General features: G+C 43.1%; 1 protein-coding gene across 1 annotated transcript in view; it reads left to right on the forward strand.

The window, feature by feature from the left end:
* The window catches only part of clpb (ClpB family mitochondrial disaggregase), a 28,194-nt gene extending 21,629 nt beyond the window's left edge, over window positions 1-6,565 (forward strand). Inside the window, exons 8-16 of the mRNA XM_068709393.1 lie at window positions 235-312; window positions 2,541-2,596; window positions 2,815-2,859; window positions 3,318-3,479; window positions 3,556-3,712; window positions 4,047-4,120; window positions 4,270-4,389; window positions 5,538-5,642; window positions 6,225-6,565. Of these exons, the coding sequence (XP_068565494.1) occupies window positions 235-312; window positions 2,541-2,596; window positions 2,815-2,859; window positions 3,318-3,479; window positions 3,556-3,712; window positions 4,047-4,120; window positions 4,270-4,389; window positions 5,538-5,642; window positions 6,225-6,422 (995 nt within the window). The 3' untranslated portion in view covers window positions 6,423-6,565. The remainder of the gene's footprint in view (window positions 1-234; window positions 313-2,540; window positions 2,597-2,814; window positions 2,860-3,317; window positions 3,480-3,555; window positions 3,713-4,046; window positions 4,121-4,269; window positions 4,390-5,537; window positions 5,643-6,224) is intronic.
* Window positions 6,566-16,753: the final 10,188 nt, after the last annotated feature.

Genomic DNA, 16,753 nt, shown 5'->3' on the forward strand with positions numbered 1-16,753 from the left:
TCTTGCTCTGTTTTCTCTCTTCTGTCTCCTTTTTTTTTTTCTCCCTCTCCACCAAATGTCTTGACCCTTTTCTCATCCCTGCTCTCTCGCTCTTTTATCATAGTTTCTGGGATACCAGTCACCCTCGGGTCAACTCGGTTCACACGGGTGAAGCTTAGAATACTCAGTGCAAAAGCAAAGTCAACAAATGCAAATGGCTGGAATAATAGTCCTCCTTTTTCTTTCTTTCTGTAGCCATCAGGAGGAAGGAGAACGGTTGGTACGACGAAGAGCATCCTCTCGTGTTCCTCTTCCTCGGCTCATCAGGAATCGGTAAATCACTTTCACACCAAACACTCCCCCCCTCTCTCTCTCTCTCTCTCTCTCTCTCTCTCTCTCTCTCTCTCTCTCTCTCTCTCTCTCTCTCTCTCCCTCTCTCTCTCCCTCTCATTTGATCTCATGAAACAATGGCAAAACAAACAAAAAAAACGTCTCCATTGTCTTGAAAGTATCTGCCAAAATAAACGACACTTGAGTAAGTTTCTGAAGTTTGTTAAACGCATATCGGAGTGTATTTTCTTCCTGCCAAAAGAAACAGAATACACAAGACAACAAAAGCACGTGTCACACTGTAAAATGTAAAATGTAAACACAAACTGGAGAAACTACGTTATTACGGTGTTATTATTTACATTATTTAGTAAAAGAAGACTTTAAACCAGCATTTTTACTGTTTTGCACATCTACTGTATTTGAGTAAATCAAGACAAAAATCTGAGAGAATATGGTTTTAGTTTGACTTGATCTAGCTATTGTATTATTCCCACAGCTAGCACAATAAGAGGCTGGCAGGCTAACGTTAATGTTTGCAAGTTGGCTGATTTAGAAAGCTAAACAACCTCAGTCAGCTATTTTGTTAAAGGGATACTTTGCCGATTTCAACCAGCTTTGTATCATTAGAAGTATATGCAAATTAATTGGATTTGGATATTGGATTGGAAAAGAATGAGATGATGAATTTGATTACAGATCTGTGATTACATGCCGTTTCTATGAGCCGTTATTAACAGCTTCTGCAAACATTTCGCAACCTGTCTGACTCTGGAACAGCTTGGCAGTGTCACCAGATTTAGTCCCGCCCACAAAGGCTCTGATTGGCTCGCTTGTTTCTCAATCACTTTTCCTTAAGGGGATCATAAAGATAATCGTCCATCAGTTTCCAACCAGGGAAACTACAGACGATCATCTGAAAGCACTGACAAAATTTGTGATGTGGGCGGCAATTGTGAGGTCATGAACCAGGCTAGTATCTGGTGTTTAGTAAGCGCCAGTGTGTAAGTGAATACACAGTAATACACAACACACAGTATCTGTAAAGATGTTCAGAGACAAACAGTCTGTGTACAGCACGTCAAGTCCAGTTAAGATGATACACAGTTAAAAAAAAAACACATCTATGAAAGCAGATTGTTATGCACAGAAGTTTAGAACTAAGATGTGTGTGTGTGTGTGTGTGTGTGTGTGTGTGTGTGTGTGTGTGTGTGTCTGACTTGGGACCAATCAAATTCAAACCAATAATTTTTTTAATTGATCAGTATTGGCTTTATAAAGCAAGATCTATTTCTAATCTGTAGTTTATTGCAGCTCATAGAGCTCTGGGTGCACCAGCTGTCAAAAACGGCTCATTGCACTTTAAAACACCGGAGGAAACCTTTTGCTGGCGCACGGCATCGAGAGCGAACAAATCTCAGACTAACACTACAGCGGTTTCAATTAAAGATGCACACTGGGGACGCTGGGGATGAATTGAGACTGTCCAAATTCTGTCTGGACTTTTTTCTGCTACAACAGATCCACGCTGACACTCCTCCGTCTCAAAAAAAGTGAATTGTTTTTAGACGTTTTTAAGGAGGGAAAGTGTGCATTGTGTAAGAAAAGCTTGTTCTCAAACAGTTGCAAGACGAAGAAGTGTGTGTGTGTGTGTGTGTGTGTGTGTGTGTGTGTGTGTGTGCGTGTGCATGTGTGTGTGTGTGAAGGAAAGAGGCAGACGGAGGGATATTAAGGACCAGATAGATGGCTAAAAAAGAGGGAGATGGTGAGATGACAGGCCAGAGAGATGGATGAAGGAGAGACGGTGTTCATATTCTCTGCTGCCTTCAGCGACAAACAGTGGCCATGAGACATCAATATTAAACACAGCAACAAGACACACACACACACACCATCATCATACCCATACGCATACCAAACACAAGACATCAATATCCTATATGAGCATTTATATGCAGAATATTTTAGCGGCAAATGTAATGTGTGCTTTGGAGAGCAGGAGATGATTGAAAGCTTTGCAGGGGGAGACACTGGGATTTAGGCCAGCACTTAGAGAAGGAGAGAGATCATCTTCCTGTCTGAAATGAAGAAGCTTGTTTTCCCTAAAATCTCTGCATACTGATGTATTCCAAAAAAGCAGTGACTGTTGTTTAAATATATATGTATATATAAATGGAGGCAGGATAATAATTAAACCATGTCTCTGTTCTGGTTGATGGCGGGTGACACAGGAAAAACAGAATTAGCCAAACAGGTGGCTCGTTACATGCACAAGGACATCAAGAAGGTATGTTATGAAGTCACACACACACACACACACACACACACACACACACACACTTATACACCAGTGTCAAAATGTCTCTCTCATAGATCTAAAACGCAGACATTTAATATTGCGCTTCTTCCCGCCTTGAAGAAATGACTATTAGTAGCACATGTTCAACGCTGAGATACACACTTGATACGGCGGCATGTTGTCTTTAACCCATCGTGTGATTGCAGGGTTTCATCCGTATGGACATGTCCGAGTTCCAGGAGAAACACGAGGTGAGACACGTTTCACCTGCTCCAAATTACATGAGCGTGAAGTCAGGAGGTAGTTAAAGTGTTTGATTGTTTCTAATGACTGACTCACACATACTGTGTGGAATGTGTTGCTCTAAGAGAGGTTCATTCATTTCAAAGGAGAGTGTCGGTCGCATCACTCTGCTGCAGATGAATGGAACTGATACATGGGATTAATTCTGTTTATGTACTCATAATGGACACATAAACCCAAATTAATGCCGTTTTGCCCTATTATGTGACGCTTTGGTGATGAATACATTTAATCAGTGAATCAGATTCATGTTACGATGCTCATGAACATTTCACCTCGGTATGTTCATCCAGTGGTTACTTTTTAAAGGATTTCAGCCTTTTAGGTTAAGTGGTGTCCTGGCAAAATACTCTTTTTGTTACACTGTTAAACTTATTTTGTGCACCCTCTCTCCCTCATCTCTCAGGTGGCGAAGTTCATTGGCTCCCCGCCAGGATACGTGGGACATGAAGAAGGGGGTCAGCTCACCAAGCTGTTGAAGGCATGTCCCAACGCCGTTGTCCTGTTTGACGAAGTGGACAAAGCCCACCCTGATGTTCTCACTATCATGCTGCAGCTCTTTGATGAGGTGTGTAGACAAACACAGACACAGACGAGACATTTGCAAATGTAACATTAATGAATGGATCTTTCGTTCCTCTCAGGGTCGCCTCACAGACGGTAAGGGGAAGACCATCGAATGTAAAGACGCCATCTTCATCATGACGTCTAACATTGCAAGTGACGAAATCGCCCAGCACGCTCTGCAGCTTCGCGAGGAAGCTGAGGTGGTCAGCCGCAGGAAGCTGGCTGACAACCTCGGTGAGAGAAGCACACTAATGCACAAGCACTTAAAAAGTGCAATCACAAACTCCCATGATGCATAGCAGCCGTCACACTGACTTGCATTTGTACGTACATCATACGCTACTGCTGCAAAATTAATTCTACATTGTGATTCTATGAGTTCCCATGTTAGGAACCCATTAAATACTATTCTGACACTGTCATTTTCATCAATTTTTTAATCAGTTGCTGATTCCAAACATGTTCACACAAACTGTAGTGATTTGGCGCAACACCGTAAAGACATATAGAGCCATCAGGTGACTAAAGTCAACACTGAAATGAATGTTGACGTTGTGCTTTTCCACAGAGGAAGTACAGAAAGGTGATGACGTCAAAATCTCCCGACAGTTTAAAGACTCTGTGATTCGACCGATCCTGAAGGTAACTCCGTTACACAAACACACGCACCTTGTTTTTGCTGTGATTTCTGAGAAATGTTGCAGTTTAACTATTTGTTCCTCTACAGCAGTGTACTGTAATTGGCCTGAGAGGCTTCGGTTGTCATTGTTGATTCTGTGGTTCCTCTCCAGGCTCATTATCGGAGGGACGAGTTTCTGGGTCGGATCAATGAGATTGTGTACTTCCTGCCGTTCTGTCACTCAGAGCTCCTACAGCTGGTCAGCAAAGAGCTCAACTTCTGGGCCAAGAAGGTACGTAGCAACGTGCAGAGAGGTCTTCACAGCACCGTCAGCACAGCACCCTACACTTTAGGGTTGGGCGATATTGAAATTCCCCTACTTACGATATTGCTTTAAGAAAAACAACGATATACGAAATGATTGTCCCAAAAAACAAGCTGAAGAGAGCGAGACTCTCTTTGATACAACAATGCGGTGAAGCATAGAGAAAGCAAGAAACAAAAGAGAAAGACTGTATATAGCGCAAACTCATAATAGGCGTTGCTTGATTGAAAATCATTCTGTTATCGTTTACACATGAGGACCATTGTCGTGGCCAAACAGTATCGTGTTGACCGATAATCTCGTCATATCGCCCAAGCCTACTTCATTTATCTCACAGGCGTCCTCCAGTGTGGCTGGAGGCCCCGCCCACTTCATCCCGCAGCCTCTGAGCTGTGCAGGAACACACGCAGATCAATATTATGTGCCGCTACTACTCACTATAATGTGATTACAGTATTTAACATGTGGAGCCTTCATCAATATTTAATTATTGATATTACATCTGGTGTCCTGACAGCGAGCATGGAGCTCATAGGGACCTGACTCATGACTCGTGTGTGTGTGTGTGTGTGTGTGTGTGTGTGTGTGTGTGTGTGTGTGTGTGTGTGTGTGTGTGTGTGTGTTTTTAAATTTTTTAAGTGTTCATGTCTCATAATAACTGGTCTCTGTCTGAATGTGGCAGCGGAGCTCACAGCAGAAATCTCATTATTACAGAATCCTCATGAGCCATTTGTTTGTCACTCACTTATATTAAATAAATGAAATGTTTAGTGCCATCATTATTGCCATTAATATTTGTAACGTTGCATTATTAGTGGTTATATCTCCGGGGTAAAACACGGCAACGTATTTATTGAATGGAGTGTTAACATCAGTAGCTAAATGAGCCGCTCTGATCGCTACCATCGACTGGTGTTTGATTAAAACACATTAAGGGCTTGTTGATTAGCGCTGGCAGACATGCTGCTTGACAGTATCTCCTCTCTGCCTCTGATTTCTTTCTCCTTCTCCGGCATCCACTCTTCCTGATTTGACTGTTTATGATACTCTTATCTACTGAAGGCCGACATCAGCACACACACACACACGTAACCTCTTCCCTTCCCTGTCATTAGGCCAAGCAGCGCCACGGCATAAATCTTCAGTGGGAGCGACCGGTTCTGGACCTGTTGGCGGGCGGGTATAACATGCACTACGGCGCACGCTCCATCAAACATGAGGTATGCAGGTGCTGTAACACACTGACTGCAAAGTTTTAAAGGGCTTGAAGTTATAGTATATAGATGTGGAAACATCCACTCTGCTTTAAGTTTACAGGCAGTTTGGGTAGTTGATTTACTGTTAGCGTGCACTTTCAAATAAGTGGCTAAGATAATATGCTATGTTGTTATATGTTTAAACTGGTCCGGTTTGCTCTGATTATGTGTGTGATTGGCAGAGCTGCCACATCTCTAGACCTCAGCAATGACATTAGTAAAATGTTATATATTTGGAGTGTTTGCCATTACGTTGGCATTTTATAGACTAAATGATCTGTCAGTTAATCAGAAGAGCCTCCTATCAGCAGAGAACAATGACTAGTTTTCAGTAAAATGTGTTTACGCAGCAAAGCTCAAGAACAGCAATAATAGACCATTCATATACGACTGTAATATGAATAAAGTAACAAATTATTACAAATGCAATATAGGAAAATAAAGGGAAATAATCTCAGCTTTCGCAGTAGGCAAACCAGTCAGTAAACTGGTTTTACTATGTTTTTCTAAACTGCCTCACCACTGACCTCGTCACCGATCCCTCAGGTTGAGCGGCGCGTCGTCAACCAATTAGCGGCAGCATACGAGCAGGAGCTGCTGCCCAAAGGCTGCACCCTGCGTCTGTCCGTCCAATCGGAGGACCAGGAGGAGCGGAGCGCGCCCAGTCTGCGCCTCGAGGTGGTGGGAGAGGACAGCTCATCAAGAACGCTGGACATCCGTCCACCGCTCAGCCCTGAACACTAACACAAGAGGGTTTATCCATATATGTATGCACACATGTACACTCTCATCACACACACGATATCATCATCATCATCATCTTAGTGTCAGGAGGAAGGATGGTTCTTGATGGATGTTACCAATCAAAGTACATCTGCTAAAACACATCACTGCCTCTCTGTTTCAGTACACACGTGCAGTAATTACATGCCAACTTTTTCTGCAATATGCAGTACAGTATCTGCCAACAATGTGTGCTGTAAACAGTATTTTAAGTCAGCCTACTTGACCGTTAAAGTTAATGTTACGACAGACTTTCATATCAGCTGGGACTGATATCATGAGCTGTGCACACAGTCTCAAGTGTAGGCTAGGTAAATGTGTTGCATGTTGGTAAGAGGCTTCAGCGCGTCCATGCAGCTTCACGAACAAACATCTCATCATCGGTGGAAAGAAGCCATCGCGTTCGCTGAAACAAAAGATTTGCATCATTAAGTTTGTAGTCGCCTACTGTCGATCAACTTAGCTGTGACGTAGCCGTGACGTTAACGTCCACTTTATAGTGTAGAACACTGACAACAGAGAAATTATTTAATATTTATTAAAGAGAGAGAGAGAGAGAGAGAGAGATATATATATATATATATATATATATATATATATATATATATATATATATATATATATATATATATATAATTAGTTAGGTTAAGGGCAATGAGCAGTGGTATATCTGACAGTGAGAGGATGAATGGCAGTTTTGTTGTTGCATGATTTGGCAGAGACAGGAGGTCAAATGGGGAAAAAACTTAATGGATATTGATAGAATGTTAATGAGTAGCAAAACTTAAATCTCTTAAATACTTAAAAAGTAATTTGGTTTAAGAACTACGATGTTTTGCCAAAATTGGACAAATAACTTGAGTTTGTCCGTTTGCTGTGAAGGAGAGGGATGTACAGTGTTGATGACCAAAGATAGCTTAACATGTGAGTAAACATAACCTGCTCATTCATTTCATATCATTAAAGAATGTGTAAGTGGAGAAATACCAAATGTATAGCAGCCCATTTGAATGATGGGTAATAAAACTGCCTTGTGAATTGTTTCTGTTGATGCATGTTGATGTAAAAAAAAATAAAAGTCTTGTCTGTCACGACTGGGTTCTCTGGTGCTGTACAGTGTGTGTCTGCACAGCACAGTGTAGAAATGAAGAGTCATAGACGACTAACACTCAAGTGTTTCATGACTGTTTAAACAGCATGTTGACGAGGCGCCAAATGTAATCCAGCTACATTTTTAATTCTTGTATCCCAACCTCCACCGTGTAAATAAAGTCATCACAACAAAAAGGGAATTCCTCTGTTTTTTGTTCTGTTTGTGTTGCCCTGACACTCCTGATGGATTTGTTTGTGTGTGTGTGTGTGTGTGTGTGTGTGTGTGTGTGTGTGTGTGTGTGTGTGTGTGTGTGTGTGTGTGTGTGTGTGTGTGAGTGAGAGAGAGAGAGAGAGAGAGAGAGAGACTAGTGCCTGGGTGGGAATTCTGCAACAATAACGCTTGTCCACCTTGTGAAACAACATGACAGGGGAATTTCCTTGGAATTCTGCTCTGTGTGGGGGTCTGTGTCGGACGCTGGGAGGGAATGCGGCACGCTAAATGCTACAGAAATGTAGAACACATCTCACACACACACACACCACACTCAAACGCCCTGCAGGAATGTCTTCCCTATAGGGAGGAATTAGCATTCAGGAAAAAGACACATTCACTCTTACTGTGCTCCTCCTGGACCCCCCAACAACACTCCCATGTTTAGCCGGTTTTACACACATCTGCAGAGTCACAGCTGTCATTCCCTGTTGATTTAACACCGGGATCATCTGCTGTGGGTTTGAAATATCGGTTCAGCCAATTAGTCAGCACAAAATGTATTATTTAATCGATTAATCATTCATTTTCAAGCAAAAATTGCCAAATATTTGCTGTTTCCAGCTTATTAACTCTTGTTTTTCTGTTATTGTAAATTAAATATCTTCAAATGTAATTTGAAGATGTCGTTTTGGGCTTTGGCAACTTGCAATGGGCGCTTTTTAATATTTCCTGATATTTCAGTATCTAAATGATTAATCAGAAAGATAATCGTTGAATCAATAATGAAAATAATCGTTAGTTGCACCGCCAGTTTTCTTCCAATAAAACGTTTTAGTCACATCTCAATTGTCTCAAAACTGGAAAAAATGAAATTCTGCTTCCTTAATTCTCCTCTATGATTGGTATAGTTTTAATTATGTAAATCAATAACGTATGTTGGCTTTTATAGACCTGCTGCACCTCAGCAGTACAGTGCATTACATTTTGAGGCTTGGTCCTCAAAAGGTCTGATAGTTTGTTGTACTTCCTGGGAACTGAGTATTTTCTATATTTGTCGGCCAACCACACGGAATCTAAGCTTACTTTGTGGTTGTATTAATTGTAAATTCTACTGTAAACAAATTGTCAAATACTATTAAAATGTTATCCGCATTTTGTGAAGCTGATCAAAGGAGCAACACAGCAGACGTTTTCAAAAGTGGGACTGTTGAAGTGGCTGCATCTGGACAGTAGATCAGGTTTTTCTTTGATACCGCAATACTTTCTTTCCCCCCCATCTCTTATACCCTCAAACACATCTACACTTTATGGTTTTAGGAAGTCAAGCTGGCGTGTGTGTGTGTGTGTGTGTGTGTATGTGTGTATATCCATTTACCCTCCCCGAGGTGGAAGACAAGAATAAGAGGAGGAGGGGGAGAGAGAAGAGGCTCTTAGTCTGTCCGTCAGGCTATTTCTGACTGCTGCCATTTCTCTGATTAGATTATGGAGAAACAGAAACCTGGCCCTCCATCGTCCTAACCTCCCTCTCACTCTATCTCGCTACCCCCCCCCCCCCAATCCTCAGCTTCTCTCTCTCTCCTCCACCTTTTCCTTTCAGTCCTTCCCTCTTCTTCCTCTGCTGTCCATCCATCCATCTGTGTCTGTCCCTCTCTGTCCCGGTGTGTCTTCTACACCTCCTGCTGCTGATGCAAATGAGACGAGAGTTCAAGGTGCAAGAGAGAAGCAAAACAGAGAAGTGAGAGATAAAGGTCAAACATGGGAGGAGGAAAGATGGGAGACCATTTTAGATTCATACAAAAACATCTGTCTTTCTCCTCTTATTTCCCCTCATCTCTGTACTGTCAACTATATAGTAAAAGCAAACAATGCCCAGAGTAATACAAATAGCAGGAGAGAGCACTACAGTTTCTTTGCAGAGTCAAACCGCTCTATTTACATCAGCCCAGATTTGAGATACTGAGTCTATTGGCATTTAGTTCGATGCCATAGGGTTTCCAGTGTGTGTTTGAATGTGTCACATGTTGCGTTATGAGTGAGATCTGGCCCATGTGCTCTACTTCTGAATACTATTATATGTTCTGTTCATAAAAAGATAAAGAAGTTTGGGTGTGTTTGATTTTATTTGCTGTGCAGTGGTAGGCAGCAGCAGCAGCAGCAGCTCGGAGAGGTGCAGCATGCAGCCAGGTGGAGGTGGTGAATGATGAACGACTACTAGAGGCTCTCCCATTATCATATCTGTCCCCGCTCTTAACGGGGGATTTTCATCCGTGTCCCTCCGCACTCCTCTCATCTCTCCCTCTCCTTCTCTCCCTCTCCTTCTCATTGTGCTCCCCCAGGAAAGCGATCGATTTCACCTCCATTACCTCCATCCTCTCAGCCTTAAATATGCTCCTCACTCGTGCAGCTGTAGAGCAGCACAGTTATCACAGCCTGCATGAGGCTTTTATTTGGGGTTTTACATAAGTTGCTCAAATGAGACTTTGAGGCTCTCGGTGTTAACGGTATGGGTATATTATGGTGGCTTTGTTGTGGTTCGGGGATGGACCGACAGACAGGGGTTTGCACACACCGGATGCCGTCCGGTTACCGCAAGGCAATCACGTGACAGTCCCCCTGGGAGAATTAGCATAAAAGACAAATAAAGGACCCCACCAAAAAACACACCAGTCTGCCATCCTTTCTTTTAAAGAAAAGGAAAGAATCCATTCCGCCTAATTCGAACCTTGCTCAGGGACAGCTCGCGTGGCAGATTGCAGCCTAATTAGTTTAGAGGGAATTTAATTCAATTAACTTTCCACAGCTCCGCGCGCCCCGCCGCTGGGCTGCTTTCAGAGCGCGGGGCCAGAGCTCGAGATCTAATTAGCGTGTTTGGAGAAGCTCTCCTGCGCGCGGCCATCCCTCGCCCGCTCCAGCTGTGGTGTGTGTGTGTGTGTGTGTGTGTGTGTGTGTGTGTGTGTGTGTGTGTGTGTGTGTGTGTGTGTGTGTGTACCGTGGTCTCCCGGGACGTGTTTTTTTTTTTTATCCTAAAAAGCTTCTTTTTTAAGTAACATGCCGTTATCCATTAGGATAATACAGGTCTGGTGCCGCAGTGGAGAGATGTACGCAGCATGTGAATAACCGCAGCTGCCCTGCGTCATATTCCGGCTGACGAGTGCATGTTGAATTGATGTTAGAGTGGACTTAAATTAGTGTGAGTGTAATTTGAGGGGGTAAAATGAATGGCCATATTTTGTGGCAACTGACAAAACATCAGGCTGAGGAGCCTTTGTGCTGGACATTTATTTTTGCCTCATTAGACTTCACGTTTTTGATGCAATCTGATAATAACTTTGGCTCTTTGGCTGAATTTTGGCCCATGTTGACTTGAGCTAAACGCATTTGAGTATTCGAGCAGATATGATGCTCCTCTGCGCCACAGTGGTTTATCTACGGGCGCTTTTATTGGTCCCAATGATGATATTTTTAACATGAAAAATTGGTGCAATATGATGAGATTTACATCCAGAAAAAAAAACCGATTTCATTCCAGCCCTTTCTTCCAAATGTTCTGGTGGTTTTGGGGATGCCTCTGTGCCATCTCACGCTGTTTCGATTATGCATTACAACGCTTTTAACAACTTCTCTTCCTTTGTGCCAGATTATAACTCTGACCCACATAAAGGGCACATTGTGGCCTATAGACTGAAGATCATTTGATTAAGGTATAAAAATATTTCCTGGCTCTAACAAATATTTGTACCAGTGTTTTATTTTATTTTCCTCCTGTAGAGAAGGCTTTACGGGCCCACGCTGGTTTTGATTATGTGCATCAACACTGTACCTGAGTGAAGAGTTGAATGTAACTCCTACACTGGGTGCTGTCGCTCCCGTCTCTAACCCGGTTAGATGCGCGCCGTCGTCTCGAGCCGGAGCGTCACGGTACATTCCGGTAATTGGGGATTGAAATGCGGGGACAGGCACACCGACGGGACCCCCGGCCGCTGAGCCCACCACCCTCCCTCCCCTCCCTCCATCCGGCACAGTCTCTCATCCATCACCGGGCAAATCAAATGCACCGCCAGCCTCTGCTGCTGGAAAGACGCATGGCCGATGTTAACGGCATGGCTCTGGGATTTTTGATGTTATTTTATGCGCAATCAAATTCACCTAAGAGGAGAGGATCTTAAGAGGGGCGATGACACGACACATTTTAGTGACACTGCAGGTGGAGAGCCAGCTGCTCGGCTGTGCACGCGGGCCTGATGGGTTTAGTCAGCAGAGTGAAGGAGGAAGTTGCAGCAAATAAAAAAAGAAGTATGATCCTAATAATTAAATTATAGAATAATTAGTCTTTGCAAATATCTAAGATGTTAATTTTAACAGGAGTTTCCAAATCAATTAATCTAAGGTATATTATGGACACGTGCTAAAATAAAAAAAAACGTGGTAAAGTGAGAGAAAGAGAATTCAATCTGTTATTTATTTTTGCGTATTTTGCACACAAGCAAAATAGATACAGGTGGCAATGAAATGATCATTAGGGGACTCATTTGATGCAGTGCGAGGAGAACAGACTCCTATTCTATTCATGCATCGTGATTGGTTATAGATGTAGTAATTCAACAGGCACAACAACAAAATCCAAGATGGAGGCCAAATTACAAATAATGTTAATGGTCAATTTAATTTATGGACTATATGAAGGTCGTATAATAACAAAATAACTGGCAGCATAAACTACATTACAATTTGATTTTAATGTATTGATAACCGAAGCTCAACACTACAACTGATGACAACGACCTTTAAAGTGAACACACAGAAATGTGGTTATATTTGTTAAAATAATTGCAGCTGTTTTAATGATTGTTTTTAATAATAAAGCTTTATCACATTAACTAAAATGTAATCTCAGAACGAATCAAGCAGCTGTGGAGGGTTGATTTTTTTTACAGAGGGTGTGCACTACAGCCTCACACACTAGGTCAATGTACCTTTATTTTTTAGGTCCCCCTGGTTACATTTTATTGGAGCAGCAACCATCACATGCTGATTATTATGGAATGTGAACTCCGTTTGACTCTTATGTGTTCATGATCGGACCAGTGGCACCGACTTCAATCAACTCTACATAAAATATAAATATAATAAAGTAATTATTCATTTGCGCGTCTCGACAAAGAGGAGGGTTTCTATCCAGACCCGAAGATCAATAGCTGCCTCAGTTTATTTTTACAGAAGCAGGAAAACGGCTTTCGGCTCATGTTGTTCTTTGAGCTTCCATGATGGATGGATTGGCAGTCTCTCTCTCTCTCTCTCTCTCTCTCTCTCTCTCTCTCTGACTGACAGCTTCACTTGTTTTTCAGACCACCACCGCGTGTCACGGGACAGACTCCGGGCTGCGGCCTCCCGCGCGGCTTTTCTTCACACCAGTGTCGCCGCTGTCCCATCTTTCACTCATCCCTTATCCCCATCATGTCTCTATCCATACACCGCTCCATCTCTCCATCAAGACCATCCATCCATCCATCACAGAGACCAGTCTCTCCACCTCACACCACCCCTGACGCGCGCGCGCGCGCACACACACACACACACACACACACACACACACACACACACACACACACACACACACACACACACACACACACACACAAGTTGCCCTACATGCTGGCGTCGATAGGGCCAATCTGCATGCAGCCCCGTAGATCGCAGATCTCCAGTTGGCGTCTGAGGGGTGGAAGACCATCACAAACAATTACAGGGTGCAGGAGAGACGGGAGCAGAGAGGGAACAAATGTTGGGAATTTAATTAGGATTTTTCTACAGATCGTGAACCCTTTCGTGCTTGAAATAAACGAGGACAGACAGGACAATTACGGGGTGTGAATATACGGCCTGGTGCTGATTTTATTTTATTTTTTTTAATAATACATTTTGCAACCACAGCGCAGAAAAGAGTGTCTCTCAGCAAAAAAATGTTTGGGTCAGTCTTTCCACCCTATAGTTATTTATGATGCACCAGGGTCGTTAAACAGAGAGCCCAGTAATCAAGGGAAACATAACGACAAATCACAGAGAAATACCGTGAGTTTTATTATAATAATAGATACTTAACTATGTTTTCCTTCGTTATACCTGATATTGTGGTTAATTGCTTAACGGCCTTAATCGCTCCCGCGCTATTACAACCTACGGTTTTAATATTGGATCTTTTTTTTTTTTTAAATCAAGGACAAACACTGATTACTGTCAACGTGAACTGATCCTTTAATGTTAACTCAATCATAACTTTGATTAGAAACGGCCAGCCTATATATGTTAAGTGCGTCCATAAGATTCCCCCACTAATAACCCAGTCCTCCAATGGGGCCCATAATCCCTATAGTCGGGGTTCCTCTCTCAGGGGCCCTCAGGAGCCTCTAGGGGACCATTGTGCCCCCCTGTGTTGACTCAGACGTCATGAATGCCAAAGATCCCCGCAACTGTTTCCGTCAAATCGCCCCCATGAATGTAAAAGTCCAAAGTTAAAGCCTCCCCAGAGGAGAAGTCTCCCCCTGAGCTGGAGCACTATAGGGCGGATTAGTGGCCTGGAAGAGACCGGTCCCGTCTTTGAAGGGATTAAAGTTGAAATGCCTAAATGCAGGAGAACTGCTGGCTGCTCTTTTTTTGGGGAGGCAGAAACGGCCTGGAGAGTTTAACTTTGAAACTGTTTAAGTTTCTCGGTAAACTCACCTCTGAACCCACCAGACGTGGGAGCTGATTGGTTAAATCACGAGGCTGATGAAACGTATTTATCTAAGTTGCTTCACAGGGATCGCACATATATCGGTGTTGCAGCATAACATCTGAGTTCATGTTTAAGAAGGGAAACTATGCCATGTAGCATTTTGGGTCTCAAGCATCTAGGCCTATTGTCGTTATATTTTGGGAGGCAGGTGCACAAAATCTGAAAATCTTTACAGACGATGTGCGAAACCAATCTTTCTAAATTGGAGCAAAACGTTTGGGTTGATATTTTTGCATACATAATTAGATATTACTTGGAACACTGTGACTATACACATTCGACCGAAATCAGAGGTTTATACACAACAAGAATAAGACAAAAGATAAAGTCTGCGAACAACTAAAACTCGATCAAGAGCTGGAGTGTAACTCAGATTACAAACTGGAATCATATAATGAGAACAGGTGGAACATGTAGAACATGTAGAGTGGACCAGAAGACTAGGAGATGTGTCCTCCTAAACTCAGAGACCTCTCGTGTCCTTGATGAGTGACGTTCAATCACTGCAACTGTATCAACAGGAGCCCCGCGTGCCGCCCCGCCCCAAAACATCCACCAGCTCCTCACCGACCACACAATGAACGCTTTAAACAAATCGTATTATTTTTACTTATTTGTAGTTGAAGCGAGTACAGCTCGAAAACACGCATGCGCGCGCGTGTGTTTTCTGGGTTAATGACATCAAGGAGCATCGCGTACAGCCTCTGGTCAAGCAGAGATAAAAGCACGCACTTTGGAGCGCGCGCGCACAAGCCGAACTTAATTAATTCCTCGCATGCACGTTAAACGTAATTTTTGGTTTGTGGGTTGTGTTATTTGGGGAAATTTATCCACTAATAAAACGCCTGTTAATTTAATGAACACCGCCTGAAATGCAGCCGTGCGGGTTTTGAGACTGCGTGGAGCGCGCGCCTGCCTGCCAGTATTCCGGTTTCAAGTCCTTTCTGTGTGTTTGCGCGCGTGTGTGTGTGCGTGTGTGTGTGATGGAAGCCGTGTGGGATATGACTTATCACATTGTATGACACCGAACAATAAACTTAAACCAATTTATGAAGCGTCAATGCGTTTATGGTTAGCCTGTCGCGGTGGCTCACTTGTCTCCGCAGCCAATTCCCTCTCTCGTCCTATACATCAAAGTGACGCTCACTCTGGTGACATCTCCGTAAAAAGTGATCGGAATCAAATCAAAGCTTTTAATCTCACCAATCACCGTCACATCTGGACGTTTTCCACCACGTAAAGACTTCTGTAGCTGAGCAGCAGTTGTTTCGTTGTGCCGTTTGTGGGTCAGTGAAACTACATTGACCCGGCTATGATTTGGGGCTCACGCTGCACCTGCTCATGAGATGCATTTTAGTCACTTGCAAATAAGCTACTAATTACGCTGTTTCGGCATAAATTAATCATATAGGGCCTATGTCGCAAAACATATTCAGATATCAGACTCTCCAAGACCAGTGAAATGATGTCTTTCCTGAGTGTACGTTTTTCCTGTAGATGCGCTCAATATCGGACCAAAATTCAATCCCTAACCGAGCGAATATTGCACCTTTATATTCAGTTTTTAGGCCTATCTTGCGATATCTTACCAAGTACTACATTCATATTCTGGTGTTCCGTCCCCAAATGTCCCAATCAGTCAGTATTCTGCCTGAATGCAAAAACTATTGTACAACCGGTTAATGATTCACTTTTAGAAGCTGTGCTGTGCTGCTTTCCAGGCTGAATTATAGCTCGAGCGTTCTTTCAATATAGTGGGGAAAGTATAGAAGTGCCTGTCTTGGCTTACATTTGTTCCTGGAGACTTAACTCATAAAAACGCAGTTTATAGCTTTATTTAAAGGAAATAGGAAGAAACTGACGCCTGGTTTTGGTCATATGTGCGCATAGAAAACTTGACTCACCGGCATTAGAAGCGTCCGATAAAGGAAGCATCAACATTTCAACTATTTTAATAAAGAAGCCGTTGGTTTTTTAGATGATTTAACTCTGCTGACACCTGCGAGCTCGCGATGTTCTGGAGCGCGTGGGCGGTGCAGTGAGCGGTGGGAGGGGGAATGTGGGGGGGGGGGGGGGGGCTGTCCGTGTCCACGCTCACTCACTGGTGGCATTGTCATGGAAACTAGACCACCGCCTCGCTATTGTCTCGCGCTCTGCCAAGTTTATTATAAACACTGCGCGAGCCGCAGCGCACTGTCAAAACGGAGCGCGAGA

This window comes from Cebidichthys violaceus, unplaced genomic scaffold (genome assembly GCF_023349555.1).
Source record: "Cebidichthys violaceus isolate CVI_PGR_0920_01 unplaced genomic scaffold, fCebVio1.0.p SCAF_1, whole genome shotgun sequence".
In the NCBI taxonomy this organism is placed as follows: Eukaryota; Metazoa; Chordata; class Actinopteri; order Perciformes; family Stichaeidae; genus Cebidichthys; species Cebidichthys violaceus.